The sequence below is a fragment of the Apteryx rowi genome, unplaced genomic scaffold (assembly GCF_003343035.1).
Source record: "Apteryx rowi isolate R43461 unplaced genomic scaffold, aptRow1 scaffold_681, whole genome shotgun sequence".
NCBI lineage: Eukaryota > Metazoa > Chordata > Aves > Apterygiformes > Apterygidae > Apteryx > Apteryx rowi.
Genome location: NW_020450962.1, coordinates 401,653 through 419,574, shown reverse-complemented (window position 1 = coordinate 419,574; position 17,922 = coordinate 401,653). Strand labels below are relative to the sequence as shown.

The 17,922-nt window shown below is 47.4% G+C and overlaps 1 protein-coding gene across 3 annotated transcripts; it reads left to right on the top strand.

The window, feature by feature from the left end:
* The first annotated feature begins 2,084 nt into the window (after nucleotides 1-2,084).
* Nucleotides 2,085-17,472, top strand: LOC112975706 (two pore calcium channel protein 1-like). Of its 3 annotated transcripts, XM_026086119.1 has the most exons (20): nucleotides 2,085-2,154; nucleotides 2,330-2,412; nucleotides 2,756-2,851; nucleotides 4,209-4,323; nucleotides 4,966-5,094; nucleotides 5,352-5,468; nucleotides 6,623-6,741; nucleotides 6,919-7,020; nucleotides 8,310-8,436; nucleotides 9,354-9,555; nucleotides 10,228-10,372; nucleotides 12,491-12,676; nucleotides 13,180-13,244; nucleotides 13,520-13,607; nucleotides 13,891-13,960; nucleotides 14,553-14,772; nucleotides 15,022-15,112; nucleotides 15,463-15,576; nucleotides 15,964-16,082; nucleotides 16,917-17,472. In XM_026086119.1, exons 1-20 carry the CDS (start codon nucleotides 2,128-2,130, stop codon nucleotides 17,060-17,062), a joined length of 2,361 nt encoding a protein of 786 aa, XP_025941904.1. In that variant the 5' UTR covers nucleotides 2,085-2,127; the 3' UTR covers nucleotides 17,063-17,472. The 3 variants fall into 3 exon arrangements, with proteins under 3 accessions (XP_025941904.1, XP_025941906.1, XP_025941907.1); XM_026086121.1 differs by lacking the exon at nucleotides 2,756-2,851; XM_026086122.1 differs by lacking the exons at nucleotides 2,085-2,154; nucleotides 2,330-2,412; nucleotides 2,756-2,851 and adding an exon at nucleotides 3,545-3,573.
* The last annotated feature ends 450 nt before the right edge of the window (nucleotides 17,473-17,922 follow it).

Genomic DNA, 17,922 nt, shown 5'->3' with positions numbered 1-17,922 from the left:
CAGAAATAGGTGTGCCCAAGCCACAAGAGTTAGACTTCCGCTATGCAAACACACCAAAGCTAAAAAAAAAGCAACCAACTAAACAAAAAAAAACAAATCCACAAACCTGGAGAAAAGGCAGGGGTATAATTCAACTTAGATTATGAACTTTAAGATCAGCAGTCTGCACAGCTTGCAATACTCTGACACAAACCAGGAGCACCACCTTCTCTCMGACTCAAGGAAATACTCTTGGAAGCGCAAAAGGAACAAACTACTGCTATCTGCAGTATGAGGCACAAGTCCAAGGGAAAACCATCAAGAATTTTAGGTCATGATGTCCATTTGCTGGAAGTGGCTGTGATATAAAATAGTAAGCCTAAAGAACCAGTGTAGTCTTTGCAATGACTACATGATAGGATATATAATCCAGTACCTTATGTTCCTTGAAATTCAATGTCCAAAGCACAACCATCATTAATTTAATATACTAGCTCATCCTACCATTGCATGCTGGTGTATCATCACTTAATTGTTCCCATGGGCTTTTTTCATTTGCGTATTTTCATAATGAGATTTATCCCTCATTATGAATATCCTTAGGCTATACTTTCACTTATCAGAATAATAAACATACCTAGGATACACCACATAAGCTTTTTACTAGTTTAATGTACCAGCAGTACTTCTTGGCAAGAGCAGAACAMTATACCTCAGTCTTAGGGATGACAAAGCAAGATTAAGTAGAGATAGTCCTTCCAAATAAGGAAAAATATTTGGTGTTGTTCAAAATTAACTTGTCTCTCAACATTTTGCTAGATGGGTTAGTCTGACGTAGGTGAAGATCTTTTTTCTGACAACAGTTTGTAAAAGATAGGTCCTGTCATTCTACAAGATGCTTTCCTTTTCCAACAGCACTGTAACATGATTTTTAAAAGAGTTCTTTTTAAATCCATTTAGATAGAGGTGCAAGAGGAATCCATTATGTTCATTCACTGTCCACTCCCATCAACACAAGGCTGTTAAAGGAAACAAAACAAAGAATTGCATTTACCTTTTAAAATAAGCTGCAAAGACAATAAAAACCTATCAAGCCACGGAAGTCAGCAGCAATAGGGAAACCAAAGAAGAACGACATTCACTAAGCAGAGGAAGGAGTGTGTTTTTCCAGGCTGAAAGCACTGAGATGTATAGCACTGCACTTCTCAGTCCAAGTTTAACATTAGCATTCACTGCTTCTTCAAAACGAAGAGGCAGTCCCACAGAAACCTTGCGGTCAGGAAAAGACAGCTCCTAGAAACACCGCAACGCATGCCTGAGCCTCTCAAACTCGGCATACGCTTAACAGGGGCCTTCTTAGAACAGAATTAACCCGAAAACAGCATAATTTCAGGTTTAGACAAGTTTTTCAAATTCGCAATGCTTTTCTAAGAACATGACGATGGAAAGAAGAAGCCCCCAGGCGCTCCCAGGCCCCGGCCCCCCTCCAGGCCCAGGCCCAGGCCCCGGCCCGCTCACCGCGCTCAGGCCAGCTCGAGCTGCTCTTGCGCGGCGGCCAGGCGCTGCTGGAGCCGCCGCTTGCGCCACTGGAGGAAGCGGCGGCGAGCGCGCCCGGCCTGCCAGCCCACCAGCACGCCCGCCGCGAAGGCCGCCAGCAGCGCCAGGCGCACGCCRCGCGGCCGCAGCACCTCCAGCGCCATGACAACGGCGGCGGGAAAACGCCCGCCTACGGCGGTGCGCGGGGGACAAAAGCTCTCCCCCCCCCGGCGAGACCATGTGGCGGCCGCGGGGGGGGATGTTGGGGGAGGGGGCGCTCGTCGGCTCCGCGTTGGCCCCAGCAGCTCCGCGGGCAGACGGAGGGGGGCTCCCAAAGCGGCACAGCCCGCGCGGCCCCGGGCCGGATGGACACGGGGTCCCCGTGCCCCGCCGTGTGCTCGTCAGCTCCGCAGCCCCCCTCCCCCGGGTGAGGCTTGGTACGAGACGCCCCCAACGCCCCGCCCTCGGGGGGGGGCCGCCCGGCGCGGCGCGGCGCGGCGCGGCAGGACCCTCGTCCCCGCGCCCCCCCGCTTCCGCCGGCGGGGCCGGGCCGGGTTAAATCCGGCGGGGCCGGTGGGGGGGGGGTCAGTCCGTCCCCCGCGCCCTGAGGCCATGGCTGAGGCGGCGGCCGCCCCGCAGGTAGCGGAGGGGGACTCGGCCCGGCCCTGCCCGGGGAGGGGGGCGCCGCGAGGTGTCGGCCCGCTGCGGGGGCAGGCGGCGGTTGGCGCTCGTGGAGGGGAGGGGGGCAGGTGCCCCTCGGTCGCCGCCATCGGAGCCGCCGGCGCTGGTGACCGACCTCCCTCCCTTTCCCCAGGGTCTCCTGCTGGCAGCAGCGTTCGTCTCGGACGCGCAGTACAACAGGAACATCCCCTTCGAGACCTCCCCGGAGGCGGTCAGGTAAGGAGGCGGCGCGGCGGGGCCCCCACGGCGGCCGCCGCCGCCGCTGTGTCTGCGCAGGGGCCCGCCGCCCTCGGAGGCGGCGTGCCGGGCCGGGGGAGCCAGCCGCAGCGCTGCCCGCAGCGCCTTGCCCGCGGGGAAGGCTCAGGGCTCCCGACCCCCTAGCGAAGGCCTGGGGAGGAGTGGCTGGGCGCGATGCAAGGAGCGGGGTTCAAGCTGAAAGGTGTTTGTCGACCGAGGCTCAGCTTGCRTATATGTTAAGGATGGGAAAAGAAACAAAAGCTTCTTGCTGCTGAAGAGAAAGAAAGAAAAAAATCTTTCAACAACGAACCTCTGGCATCAGTGCTCTGTGGAGACAGGAGAACATGGGAAGCTTGGCCAGCCCTCATCTGTCCAGGAGGGGATGTGGGAATGTGGCTCTTCTCCCCTCCAGCTGCTGGTAAGGGGCCAAGCAACTTTAACCAAAGAGGTGACTTTTCCTTAAGGCTTGGACTGCTTTAGGCGAGCCATTTCTATGTGTAGTACTTAAGGCAAGGTGGCTAGTTTGGAAGGGAAAGATGATGCAAAAGACTGCTAGCAAAGCAGTGTGTAAGCATTAATGACCCCTGTAGTCCTACTTCTCCCCTCCTTCCCCCCACCCTCACAAAAAAACCCAAAAAACTTCCCTTTTACTTAATTCCCTTCTCTTGACTAATAAAGCTTCTGGATCTGTAGGGTGTCTTGGAGACACAATAGTTCTGAGTATGTTTGTTGTTATAAAGGYACTGAGCAGGTAGATGCTATTCTGTAGCTGTAATGCCTGGCTGCTTCTAGCAAGCACAGACTGTGCACCTGTAGTCTTGTTCTGTCTGAGTATGTTAACTATTAATCACAGAAATTAGTTGTTTTCTGAATGGCATTATCATGATGGTATTGTCAAGGGCAGAATGTCATGTTATCCATATAATCACCTGCTCTATAGCCTTTATTTGAGGTGGCTATTGGGAAGATGAGATGATTATTTGGCAATGTTGGTGGCCTTTATATCAGCAGGGAAACTATATGCTCTCTCCATAGGACTGTTCCACAAATGAAAGGAGCCGCTGTTGCATGCCATAGTGTGACGTCTGTGGGGAGTTTGAAACTAGATGTGTTCATGGTTAATGCGAGCATTCATTGGAGGTTTTGTTGCCTTAGGGAATTGAATACCTCTTGACTTGTGTATTAAAATAGCTTACTCTGCAACTCTGTGCTTCTCTCTGGTGGCTTGTCTTGTCTCTTTGCTCCTTAACCTGCAAAGAAAGGAGGTTAGATATTTAAACAGACTTAGTTTGTGTATCGTTTGGCTATCTGACCTTGGCAGAAGTTTGCACTCAAATTAAGGAACAAGATAATTACAAAAAAGTAACTCTAACAAATCTACATGTTTCAGGTCTTAAACTCAACTGCAAAACACCTGTGTTTCTTCTTTCTGACCTTTTTCCTCCCTGAAAGGGAGTATAGGGACTGTCAGCTATGAGAGTGGAAGGAAGGACCAGGAAAAAACAAGCTAATTGGGCCGGACAGTGGGCCCCAGCCCTGGCTGAGATCTGGGAAACCTGTCCAGTCAATCTGAGGTTGTGCAGGCACAGTGTGAAGGTTCCCCCCGGTAGTTCTTGGCTGGCAAAAATTTGCAAACACGCCCCTGCTCTGCTTGCAGCACTGGTACCCTTCTCCCTCCATGACTATTTGAGATATTCTTCCGAGATTCATTTTCCAAGCCCCTGGGTATGTGCATTGAAGCCCTGGCTTATGGTGCCACTGCCTTCTTTCCACAGGCTTTACTATCTCTATAACCATTGGATGATACAAGCAGCCACCTACTTCTTCATCTTTCTCAACCTTTCCCTTGCAGTGTTTGAAGAACCTGCTGTGTATCCGCTCCCCTTCTTGGTAAGTCTCCAGGCAGCGTAGAAGCGGGAACACAACTACTGCCACGTTGCATGTTGGAGCAGTTTAAGGGTTTTTCTCAGAGGTGTCAAGAGATAATTGATGCTGTTTTTCCCATTGATAGCTTTGATCTACTGGAATGGGGGGAAAAATGGGCATAGTAACCAGGTAGGGACTATGGCTGCCATTACTGGCATCAGCAGTGGTGGATGTGACCAKGAATGAAGTCACATTGCTTTTCTTTGTCTTGGAAAACAGCACCAGCCTTCTGTATGATGCAAGTCTAGTTCTTGTGTCTCAAAACAGAAGTGGTGTATTGCCCTTAGGACTGGTTTTCTGCAGCCTTTATTTGTATTGTGCTTGTGACAGATGTACACCCTGAATCCTAGACATGTACAAATCTACCAGCTCTAAGCTGTCCTTAGCAGGCAATTTCACAAAAGAAAGCCTGAAACTGTTGTTCGGTGCCAGATTTGTGAGCCTGTAAAACAAAAAACAGAAAATCCCACTGGAAAAACTTTTCTAGAGACTCTACCTGTTTTTCTCTGCCTGTATGCCAGCCTGAGCATCCTCATCTGTGTGAAGAGGGCTAGCACTGCACTCAGTTGTCCTGACTCAGACATCCTTCTTTCTCTCTCTCTGCAGGCCACCTCTCTGATTGAGGTGTTGTGCCTTCTGGTGTTCTCTGTCCGGCTTATGCATTTTGCAAAAGTCACCCCTCGTAACATATTTTGGAAGGATACCAAGAACATCTGCGTCATGGTTGCAATCCTGGTGAGTTAGGCCTGGGTATCCACCAAAGTTGAAGTGGCCAGTATAGAGGTGCCTTTTTTCTTCCTGTTGCTTTCCTGGTAATGTGGGTCTGATCCACAAGGACTCTTCAAGAGCCACAGCCAATTCAACCTGCAACTCAGCCTGTTTGTACAACCCTGTCATGTGTGTATATGTCTTGTATCAGCTAACCCTGCTGTCTTCATTTAGATACATTTCTAGAATAGCTCCTGGGAATTTTATTCTTCTTTCTACTACAGATGTCTCTAACAGACTTGGCTGTCTATGGGACCCTCAGGATATACAATGTGAGGAGCGTTCGATGGTCAAGAATAGTGAGGCCCATCTTCCTGATCAACTTTGCGGAGAGTCGCCAGGTAAGGAACACTTCTAGTAGGAAATACACGGTTCAGGGCTGTATTTTTAGACAGCCCACTACATTCTGAGATCCAGGAGGCTTAGTAAAATGGCTTTTAGGCAGAAATGGCAGAATTTAGGTTCCTCTGAGTTTCTCTGAGGTAGCCTGGAGCAAAACTTCGAGGTGGAGAAAAGGGCTGTGTGCATTCACATTGGTGCTGCTTGGGCCTCTGTGCAAAGTAGCACAAGGCTTCTCCTGTACTCATGGGCTGAGTTACTGTTGTCCAGAGCCCCATGCTTGAGGCTGGAACTGAAGCCTCTTGCCAAACATGCTGCTGTGACGATTTAGGTAAGGTCATGCTTAATGAAGCATAACAATGCGTAGAGAAGGAAACATGTTTCCTGTAAGGAAGGRTGTTTCCTGTCCAGTCTGTGTAGAAGAGCAGCCTCCATTTGCAAGCAGAGTTAGATCCTGTCCTTGAGATGAGTGAACATGAGCAGCAATGTGGACAAGAAAACTGTTTCTCCAGTGGCTCTCTAGGATGCGCAGGGTGAATGCGGCCTCTTTAACCTGCCATGGTCAGGGGCCAGGTTACTAATTTCTGGAAGTCTCCTAGGCARACAAGCACAAGTGTAATGCTGTGCTCAGAAACTGAATTCCTAGTCCAGACAGACTGTCTGGACTTTGATTCCTCTTGTCATGGGGAGATCTTTGCCCTGCTGCTCAAGGCCATTTTGGTCCTGACTTGCAATGAATAAATTACCGTGGTGTGGAGGCCTGGAGGAGGGAACAGCTGAACTCTCATGTTCTGAACTTGAGTTTGGTGGCCTGGAGGTTCTTGTCTCTGTCCTGTCCCCTGGAGCATGAGCATCTCTGCAGTGGCRCCAGGCCCTTTTTGTCCTTTGGCTAGCTGAGTTCCCAGTGGTATGTGGATTGAGTTTCTCTTTCCATCCTCTCCTCCAGGGGATGAGGAGGAAAGGCTTAGTACTCTTCTACAGGCTTTTGAAGAACAGAACTGGCATGTCCAGGTCAGAATTTCTCCTGCCAGGCAACAGAAGAGTTCCTGTGTCCCAATTTGCCTGCCTGTCCCTGCGTAGGTGTTTCACCCTGATGGGCTGGGGAGGGAAAAGCAGGTACTGCCTTGCCTCTAAACACTTCTATTGCCCCCGGCAGATTCGAAGAGCATTCCGCAGTATCCGCAACACGTTCCCGGAGATCACCTATGTCTTCTTGCTCTTCATGTTCAGTGTTCTCATGTTCTCCCTCATGGCCTTGAAGCTGTTTGGTGAGAGGTATGAATGCTTTTCTGCTCAGAGTGGGTTGGGAAGAATGGGTGTGATGCTCTTGGGCAGGAGGGAATCTGGCAACTCCAACCTGTACTGGTGAATATGAACACTGCTGATTCCTGCAGTTGTGGGATGGGATATGTGGTCTCTCTGCTTAACTTGAGGCTGTCCATTTCCTCCTAGGAATCTCCAGACAGCAGAAGGCTTGCCATATTTTACAAACTACCTGGAAATTGTATTTGATCTGTATGTGCTGGTGACAACGGCAAACAGCCCRGATGTCATGTATGTTTTCTGAGCTTGCAGCCTTTGTGTGTGAATGCTGATCTCCTGCCCCTAGGGGTGGAGAAATTGTGACCCTGTATGCAGAGTACCACAGAGCTGTTTAACGTCTGCAGCAGCTGACATCACTTAGTATGCACTTTTTAAAAAAAAGGCAGGGGGAGGAGGGAGAATCTTCTAACACTGACTGCCTATGAAATGTGTAACTCTGCCTGTTTTGTCAGACTGTTCTCTGCTTTCTGCTCGCTTGGCGCAAGGTAACCTGGGCAGAGATCTCTTGATGCCACAGATAAACCTGAGCATTTGCATTGCTTGGTTAGCAACCAGAGCATTGTGCATGGCTCTTGTGCATCCTGGCAGGGTCTCTGGTTAGAACAACTGTTTGGCATGGCAACCTCTTTTGGACTGGCAATGTGTGTGTGTGTGTGTGTGYGCGCGCATGTGTATGGTTCCCCTCTGCCTGTAGTGGCTTCTTGAATTGTCAGCTTTCTGCTCTGTAGGTGGAATCTGAACCAGAAACTGAGGTTAGGAAGACATTTAGAAAAGACGTGCTGAAAATACTGATTTCCAAATGACCCAATAGCTAATGAAGGCTCAAACATGAGGGACAACACCCCTGCCAAAACTTTGATTAAAAGTTTTTGTTTTTATTTTAAGGAAGGGTGTGTTCTAGTGACTATATGCCTTTTGTCTTGTAATATTTGCAAGAGTTCATGTGCAGATTTTTTAAATTGCACAATTAGGTTCAATTTATGTAAGGCCTGAGCCTTCCATCCTTATTTGTTCTAACTTGGTTCCCATTTCAGTTTGTACTGTGAAGGAACCCTCAAAAATAGCAAAAACTCACTCATTTGTGTGTTGGAGATGTGCTGAACAGAACTGGGGGTGTTCCAGGCACCTTGGGGTGAGACACACAGCTGGTCCCCCTGGAGTAGGTGGAAGTGGAGGTCTGAGTGGAACACTGCAGAGAGGGTCTGCAAAGCCAATAACTCACCAGCTTGTGGCTAAGACCTCACTTTGACTCTGCACTTAAACTTCTGTCAGGCTAGGTTTAGTGTCTCTGCTTTCTCTTCTCCATCCCCTCAAAAGGGGACTAATGAATACAGGATGAAGAACTTGTGGAAGAAAACTCTTCTCTAACTCATTTAACAGATTCTTCCATCCAAAGGTGGGGTATTATCTGGCTATTCAAAAGATTACTTTGAAATCCAGTTGGAAGACAGTTTTCATGAAGTGACTTTTATTTCCCTGTCTGTTTGCTCTACAAGTAATAATCTCTTCCCCCACTCTAGGATGCCAGCATTTGACTTCAGCTGGTGGTATGCCCTATTCTTCATTACCTATGTCATCATCAACACCTATATCTTCATGTCTGTCTTCCTGGCTGTTGTGTACAACAACTACAGAAAACACCTGAAGGTAATGTGTGGAGGGGTGAATAGCTGCCGGCAACTGCCTTCTTTTTTGTATAACTTTGTATGGAGGCATCTGGCTTTATCTTRGAAAACCTCTGCCTCTGAAAAATGTGGAACAGCTTCTCTTGAATAGATGTTCAGTTTCTGGCCTCTGCTGGGGTTCTGCAAATAACAAGCGCACATCCGCTCTGTATCATGGGGGTTGCTGTGAGTTCCGCTTTTAGCACTTAACAGTTAAAGATTCTATGCTGGTGTGCTCCCAAGAAATTGCAAAAGATGGCAATCCTGTCTTTGTACATTATGTCCTTCGGAGGTTTAGTCCTTGCTCAGAAACACTCTGTGTCTCTATGCAGAAGACTGTTTTCAGCTGGCTGTAAGCGCACAGCACTCCTCTGCCACTGAGCATGCCATTAAAGGAAAGGAAGTGTAAAGGGAGGTCTGAATAAATCAGAATTCACTTCTTCAACCTTGAGCGAGTGCAGTTCAGTACTTGTGACCAAAGGCTTAAAGCTGGAATTCCCAGTATTTGCTTACAGATGGGTAGTATATGTGGATGCAACATCTTTGCTTCTGTGACCTGAGGTTGTGCAGTTCCTGTGATTCCCCCCCCCCCCCCCCGAAAGATATTCCCCCATATCTCCTTTTTGCTAGACACCATCCTTTGCATCTTTTCTTCCAATTTTCTTCCAGTTTTCAATGCGTTGTCCAGCAGCAAAAGATCTAGTGATCTCCAGAGTGCCTCTGGTTGCCAGTTAAATAGCATTTCCCACATCCCATTGATTATGCTGTACTTGGTGTCTAATATCACTCCAAAAGTGTTCCTTTGAGCCTCCTCTTGCATTGCTGTGCATGGAAACAAGATGAAAAGCAAAGGAGGGGGAAGAGGGACTGAAGCTGTCTGAATCCTGAAATTCTTTCTAGAATGAGATCCGCAAGCTTGCTTACATGAAGCGCCGCAAGATGGTAGAGGCCTTCAACCTCCTGAAGGAAGAGGAGGGAGCAGAATTTGTGGTTAGAGAAGCCCAGTGGAAGCAGCTTGTCAAACTGGTGGCTCCTGATATCAGCAACTCCCACCGAGAGCTGCTGCTACACATATCAGATGATGAACAGAAGGGCTTCATAGGTGAGCAGCAGGGGCCTGCTGTGCTCAAGGCAATGGGAAGGAGGCTGGGGAGGAGCCTGGGGTTGGGAGCCTGATGCTTCAAGGGTTCTGGCAAAGGGACCTGTGGTCTGTAATGGACCCAGAGGGACCCTGCTTCCCTGTCCAGATTGCTCAAGTCCTGAAAGGTTGTTCTTTCTGCCTGTGCTTCCTCACACCAACTGTGCTGTAGACAGTGTCCTGTGTGCTGTGGGCAACTCTTCGCATGGCAAGCTTGACCATGGAGTGTGGCAGCTCCCATTCTCAGCACAAGCCAGGGGAAGCCTCCCTTATTAGCAGATTTCTCTGAGCAATGTGGTGTCCCACACATTCCTCTAGAGCCTCTTCCTCTGCTCCTGATGGAGACAGGATATCAGGAGAGATGGGCCAGTCTCCCGATGCTAGATCCTGCTCATCCTGGTCATGAAAGGTTTGTGTGGGCTATTGGGCTCTGGCTTGCGCCAGTCTGCCAGGAGTAGGGCAGAGGAGCTGCCTAGTATTGAGTTCAGTCTGTGGTGGCATGTGCTTTGCCTGCTGCAGTGCACAGGTTTTGAGTCTAAATTGCTGCAATTCATGTGCAGGCAGGTTTGCATTTGCAGGACACTGTAACTTTTGTTATGACAGCAGACTGATGTGCGGTGCTCTTCCCTCCTGCAGACAAAAAGTCCTTTGTACGCCTGGCAGATCTCCTCAACATCCAGGTGATTACCCTGAAGATACGCAGGCATCCGCTGGGGCGATGGCTGCCTCATATCTACAACTCAGCAGCAAGCCAGTTCCTGCGTGGCATGGTTAGACACAGGTAAGTCTGTGCTGTTGGAGCAAGTAGCTCTTAATATTCAAAGGGCTGCAGAGCAGTGGTATGGCAAGCAAATGCTCTTCTGGGTGACATGTTGGAAACTACAGACTCCATGCAGGCAAATATTAGGGATCCTGTTTTCAAAAACATTCTTTGGACCAACTGCTCCTAGTCTACCTTTGCTGGTGTGCAGAWACTAGACTAAGCTATTTGCGAGTCCATACCTCTTTCAGTCCCACTTGTTCAGCTCTTCTTGATTCCAGTAACTCCTACTAAATGCTGCATCTATAGAAGTGCTAGATCATCTAATGTAACTCCCTTGCTCAAAGCAGCCCTGAATAACCTAATCTAGTTGATCCTGTGTCTGCTTGGGTTTTGAGTATCTACAATGATGGAGACTTCAACCTCTGCAACATTTGACTACCCTCACAGTTTTTTCTTTTGTGGGTTTTTTTTTTGTTTTTTTTTTTAACAAAAAAAACCCTCTTGTTTATATGGAACTTCCTGCATTTCAATTTGTGCCCATTGCCTCTTGTGCTTTCACTGGATACCACTGATAGGAGTCTGGCTCCATCTTTACTTCCTCACAGCAGGTTATACACACAAATAAGATGCCCCCTAAGCCTGCTCTTTTTCCAGGCTGAACAATCCCAAGTTTCCTGGCATCTCATGTGTCAGATGCTCCAATGCCTTAATGATCTTTGTGGTCCTTTGCTGCATTCGCTTCAGTATGTCAGTGTCCAGATATGGTCTCCTTAGTGCTGAGTAGATGAGAAGGACTGCCTCCCTTGTCCTGCTGGCAATGCTCTTCCTAATGCAGCCCAGRATGCTGTTGGCTGCCTTTGCCACAAGGGTGCATTGCTGGCTCGTGTTTAACTTGTCCACCAGGACTCCCAGGACCTTCTCTGAGCTGCTTTCCAGACAGTTGGCCCTCAGCCTGTACTGGTGCATGAGGTTATTCTTCCCCAGGTGCAGGACTTTGCATTTCTCTTTGTTGAACTCGGGAGATTCCTGTCTACCCATTTCCCCAGCATGTTGGGGTCTCTGAGTGGCAACACTTACATCTGGTGTATCAACCACTCCTCCCAATTTTGTGTAGTCTTCTGTTTTGCTTGTCCAGTCTTTCTGCTTGAAAAATGCTGCTTGACTTGGTGGAAATTCACTCGCAGTCAGTATCTAAGAGTTTGTGTTTAACACTGAGAAAACACAGTGGCATACCTTGAAGATGTGCTGTTTTTAGTGTTGGATGTCAAGAGCAAAGCTAAACTCCAGAGCAACTCTCCTAAACTCTCAGGTTTAGGAAGAATAGACTGGTAACGATAGTTTTCTAAATGGCATTGCCTGGGGAAGGAAGCAAAGAGAACTTTGAAGTAACTGTAACTTTGACCTTCTTGGGAGTGTGTCGCGAAAGGAGTGATGCACTTCATTCGTAAGAGGGAAGCAGCACTGTTTATTGCAGTAAGACAGCGACTTAACAAAGTTCAATCGTAAATAAGAATGATTTAATGAGGTTTGATTGGCAAGGTTCACTCAGTTATTTACTGCATGAAGGACAGGGTCAGATGCATGTGCAACAGAGGCCCTCTCGTTGAGTCACGAGGTTCAGACTGGACCCCATTGCTTTCTAAACTCCTTCGAAGAGGAGCCTAGGTGTGGCTGGATCCAGTCCTAGTCTCAGACTTGGTCARCGGTTCATGTCTAAGGGATTATGTGCACAATTAGTCAGAGATATAACTCAACAAAGTTTTGTGAAGTTTGCAAAAGTTCAGCATGCTATTAATCACTTACCGAGGATCTGTCACAGGTAAGGAATCTCTCAACCTCGAGGAGTAACCTTGAGAGGCGTCCCTGCTCAAGGGGAGGTTCTGCAGTGCAGCCCGCTGCCRTGCAGGAGAGCTCAATGGACTCTGGGCTGCCCCCTCTTTATGGGGGGGAGATGACTGACTCATAGTCGTATTTGCATGCTAGATGGGCCTTAGTTGGCACATGCTCAACTAGCCCCTACGTACGTGCTGTTTACAGGGAGGTCAGGTTGAGGGGGAGAGAGCACATCAGTGGGGGGGAAAGGAGCACASCGTTACGGAGTGGCAAACTAATTGCTTTTTCTTTCTCTTCTTGCAGGGGATTTGTTTGGACTTACGATGTCATCATTCTAATAAATGCTGTATTCATTGCTCTGGATGAGGAAAGCCCCTATATTTCCTATGCAGAGTGGGTCTTCCTTGCACTGTATATAATTGAAATACTCCTGAAAGTGTATACTTACGAACCAAGGACATTCTTTGGCAAAAACCAATTCTGGAACTGGTGAGTGGGATGGATGGCTGCTGTGAAGGTAGTGCCAAGTGTGAAGAGATCTTTGGGTTCTACTTCTCAAGAACTGAAAGTCTTTTGAGGAAGAYTGGCTGACTGAGAGAATTCATGCTAGGGTGTAGTTGAAATGATTATGAGCACAAGATGATAATGTGCTCTTTCCTGGCTCTAATGGGGACTTACATCTTCTGTTCCCTCTGCTAGCTCAGAGCTTTCCCTTGTTGTCTCTGAGCCCTAGGCAAAAAAGGCCTGGATCTGCTATCTTAGCAAGGATGGCTTTGTGGTGTGTGAAGGACGCTTCCCCCTGCTGGGCAAGGGGAAAGTGTTTTGCTAAACAAAAACTTTCCCATCTCCCTGCCCTGCAAATCTGAGATGAAGCAAGACTGTGTCCTGTGCAGATATAGGGAGAGGGGTCACTACTTGTCTGTCGTGTGGCAGCTAAAAGTCCATTCTGTGTTGCCCACAAATCCAACAGCACTACCCTTCCCTTGTGCTAGGTTTGATACCCTGATCATCTTTGCTGCCTTGACTGCAACAATACTCAACACCACTCTAAAATCGAGTAAGTGCAGTTTAAACAACCTGCATGCATTTGGGAAACCTGGTGGTCTTAAGAGTCCTCTTTTGCAATCATCTTGGGCTTGGGAAGCTTTTGGAAAGGTCAAGGAATTTCCTATAGGGTTTCTAAGAACTAACCTAGGCTTTGGAGTTTTTTGGGGGGAGGGCGAGGGAGTTTTTTGGTTTATTGCTACCTGTTATGAATAGACAGTGCTTAACAATGTGCTTTAAGTCCACAGTGCTTATTTTTCTGAAAAACAATCTTTTTTCCTTTCTCAGCCACAGAGTACAACAGCCAACAAATCCTGGACATTGTCTTCATATTAAGGGTCCTCAGGCTCATAAGGATTGTTGACAGCATTCAAAGGTAATGAAAAGAATGGGAAAGGGATAAATTTGTGGGGTAGGCCTTCTTGGAGACTGGCTGAGAGACAGTTCTTTGAGTTGCCCTGCAGGGCTGCTTACTCCAGGCATCCAAGACCTTGTCTGCATGTGCCTGGGATGAGCCCAGGTGCTGCAGTCTCTCTGAAGACTTTCTTAAGAAATGAGTACATGTGGGGAGCCCCTGCTGGATGGGATGTGAAGATAAGCAAGCATGGGCTTTAACAGAGCCTCCTCATGGAAGGTGTGTCATGAATCATTTGCTGTAGGTTCCGGGTCATCATGAACACACTGATAAACATCGTACCGACAATGCTGACATTTGGTGGGCTGACTCTGGTAAGAAATCCTAGTATCTTAGCTTGAAGCACTCCAGTTTTGCAGGAATGTGTTTAAAGCCTGCTCTTTCCAAGAGGATAAGTGGAAAGCTCTGGATGGAGGGCCATTTAAACTGTAAGTGTTGATTCAATTCTTGATTATTGCACATGTAAATGTGTGTAAAGAGATTGGGTTCCTGTTGGTCACCAGTTCAGAGATCAGGATGCTTTCTGCTCCATGGGGCAGTGAAAATGCTCTGCACAGTCTGGGCTTCAGACACTGTAAAGAATCAAACTACGATTTGGGCAAAAAGCTGAATGAGAAGCCTATTTCTCAAATCATTTTCTAAAAATAGGCTCTTTTATAGTTTGAGAACTCACATTTCCATGTCCTTGGGCTCTGGTTTATGACATTTTTTTATTCCTGGGTGGGAATTGCTCTTGAGTGGGTTGTGTCTCTTTGTCTCTGTCTACTCCTCAGCTGCTTGCAGTGGCTNAAAAAAAAAAAAAAAAAAAAAAAAAAAAAAAAAACACTTCTGCTGGAACTCATAAACTTGCTATGAGTCTTGCTGCTTACTAGAGAAACAGATGATGGATGGAGTTTCTCTTTCCAGGTTGTGTACTATGTATTTGCTATCATTGGCATGGAGTTATTCCAGGGGAAAATCCAGTTCTTCCCTGCAAACTCGAATGCGCCTCACGCCCTGGAGTGTGGAAACCCAGCTCTCAAGGATTCTATGTTTGCCCGTGCAAAATACTGCAAGAACAACTTCAATAACTTTGCTTCTTCCTTCATAGTCCTGTTGGAGCTCACTGTAGTCAATCAGTGGCATGATATCCTTTGTGGGGGAGGGTCCAAGCTAGAGCTCCATGGTACCATACTCTTCCCCTGCCTCCTGCCCCTCCCCCCATCTTGTGTGTACCCATGTGTGTATACAGTGCCACACAACAGAAATAATCCCTGCAGAATGCTTTTTCGGAAGATCATTGCTAGGCAATTTTATCTGGTTCCTCCCTTAGTGCTACTCTACAGCAAAATGTTCTCCTCCCTTAGCACTCTAGCCCTTAACTCCTCTGTTATACTCTTTGCCAATGGATTTGCCAATGTGACTGTTCAGCCTGCAAAGCTGTACTTCATTGCCTTCCACATTGTGATGGTTATAATTATTGTCAAGTAAGTTTTGGTTTGTTCTCATCTCTATTTTGGAGTGAAGGAGAAGGGGCTCTGCCCCCTGCCAGGGTAGCATTGATGATTCCAGGGGTCATGCATGGGGCAGTTCTTGGAGAAAAGCAAGATATTTATTGTATGGAAGCTTGTTATGGAAGCTGTTCTTTTCTCCAGTGAGTGCTGCTTTGGTGCTCTGACTTACAGCTCCCCATCTTCAGCAGACATTACCACGAGCCCTGGCTACCCAGTGCTGGGACATGAGCGTGGGAATATTGAGATAATGGTTTGTGCCCACAAGCATGGGGGATGCTAGTGATGAACTGCTGCTATGTAATCCTGCTTATCATTTCTTTCAGTATCTTTGTGTCCTTCATTTTGGAGGCTTTCTTTGTGGAGTACTCGGTAGAGAAGAGTGAAGTGGAAACAGCTATTGAACAGAAAATCCAGGAACTGGGGATGGGAATCCAAGAGTAAGTTCCCCGAAGAGTGATGATGGATATGGCTGGCTTGGCATGTCAGATGAGGGCTGCGTGATGGCAGGAAAATACCTTCTTCTGTTCCCAGGTTTCATCTGGGACTTCTCTTCCTTGCCACAAAATTCTTTTTAATCTGTCATAACCATGGAGGCTTGGTCTAGACAGTAGCAGAAAGTGACTTATCTTGTTATTGCAGGTGGAAGTTCAGTACAGAGCCTGCCTTGGTGAGCTCTTCCAGGCCAGGGCTGTTGCCCAGGGGACAGGAGAGATGCTGGAGACCTACAGGGTGACCACAGTGCTTGCCCTGTCCAAGAGAATCAACTGCTGCTGTGTACATGTGGCCCTACCTTGGAATAACTTCTGGCCTTTCTTCTTGTGTAGGGAGGAGCTCCAGGATGAAAAACTCCTTGATAATATGGAGAGTGCTGAGCATGACCTTGAGGGAGAAGGTGGAACAAAGCCACCAGCTAAAGGGCTGGTGTTTAAAATTGCCTCCAAACGTAAGTGTGGCCCTACAAACTCTCTTGGAGGTGGTAACTCTGCTGCTGGTCTGCCCAACAGTTGCTTTAAAAGAGGCCAGAGCTCTGAACTGTGCCTGATAGTAGTCCTGTCTCTGGGGAAGCTCCCAGAGCACTTCTGCTTTCTAGGCAGAAGGCTGGCTGTGAGTTTGAGCTACAAAAGCAGCCAAAACCCAGCTGGAGGCATTCAGTGAACCCTGGGTAGTCTGTAATGTTGTCTGCTGTGTCTTTTTACTTCTGTAGCAATGTTCTTCTACTCTCCTACCTACATGCTTCGGTGCAGGCTTGTCAGCTCCATAGAGACACTGTCTTGGTGGCTCAGGTCCTGCTGTTAAGAAGCCTGTTCTCTACTCATCTCTCCTCCCTGTATGCACTTTGCTTTCTTCCTGGCTTGGATCACTAGGTAACTACATGCTGCATTCCCCTAGTTTAATACACACTCTTCTTCCACTGGCTTCATTGCTGTACCTTCTTGCTGTCCTGTAGACAGATCCTCTTTAAGCCCATGTTTCTCCTTATGACAGCTGATATGATCACACATCCATTTGAGGAACACTTGTAAAGGATAAGATCTTTATTTTAAGAGTTAAACACTTTTATTCTCAAGTGTTCAGGATGCTTAAAAGTAGATAAGATAATGCTAGGAGAAGGCAATTGCCATTTGTGGAGGTTGTGGGTTTGCTTGTTTTCTGCTTTTTGTGAAACAATGGAAACGAGAATTGAATAGGAGATTTGTTAAGGGAGACATTACTTAACCTTTACTGAGAAATAGGAATAGAGGTTTAGAGTGACTTTTTTTTTTCCCCTCCCCTTCAGGGTACAGAACAGTTGATGCTCTGCTTCAGCGTATGTTTGAGGCAGAAATACCTCCGGAGGATGAAGGCCCTTCATTTGAAGAGATCTTAAACCTGTCCCCTACTGATGCTGTACCAAGCAATGTCACTTTTGAGGCTGCTGCATAATGTGGGAAATCCACAGCAATCAACAAGGAAGAGCTAATTCTCAGCTGTCCCAAGTCTCAAGAGTGTTCTCTGGCTGCCTTTGGTCAGTCTGCCACTGCAGTCATGTGCCTAGGGGCCAGAGCAAACAGCGGAAGGGGCAGCAGATGCTGGAAATGCTGGAGTCATAGTGGCATGAGCTTTATCTAATGTAAAGTCTCATTTAAATGTTGAAACTAGAAATACTGTAAAGGGAAGGTGGGTGGAGAGTTAGTGGATGGGTGTATCCTACCTAACTCGCATAGTAAGACACTACTACTCAAAACAGCATAGCATACACTATGTTATGAAATATCTTAATTCTTGTAACTGGAATTTTCTATTAGTCACTTTTTATATGCACATATGGACAAGCATAATTTGAAATAAACAGCTGTTGCAGCACAGTGTGACATGTTTCATGTTAAACTTGGTGGTCTCTAAAAATGAACAGTTCTTACAGCATTAATGGTGGGAAGTCATAGTGTGACCCTCTCGACTTTTTAACAGGYACAAAGTCCTGCAGCGCTTCCCTGGGCTGCACGTTTTAAAGAGATGTTGTTAAGTACAGTTGAACCTGGGGAAAGAAAGGTGGGGGGGCATTGCCCTGAGGATAGTAGGGGAAACTGTGGTGGCCTTGTAACCTGTACATTTATGGCAGGGGGGGAAGACTCCTGAGGAAGGGGGTCTGAGTGACATGGAGGGTAATTCTTGCTTATCAAGACAAAGGTGCAGTGACTGGTGTTGTCCATACCTGACCTTATGCCTTGCTTTAAAAAAATAAATAAATAAACTGTCATGTTTAATTCCCCCTGGGAATTAAAGCTAAAGGAGCTGGGCTGTTG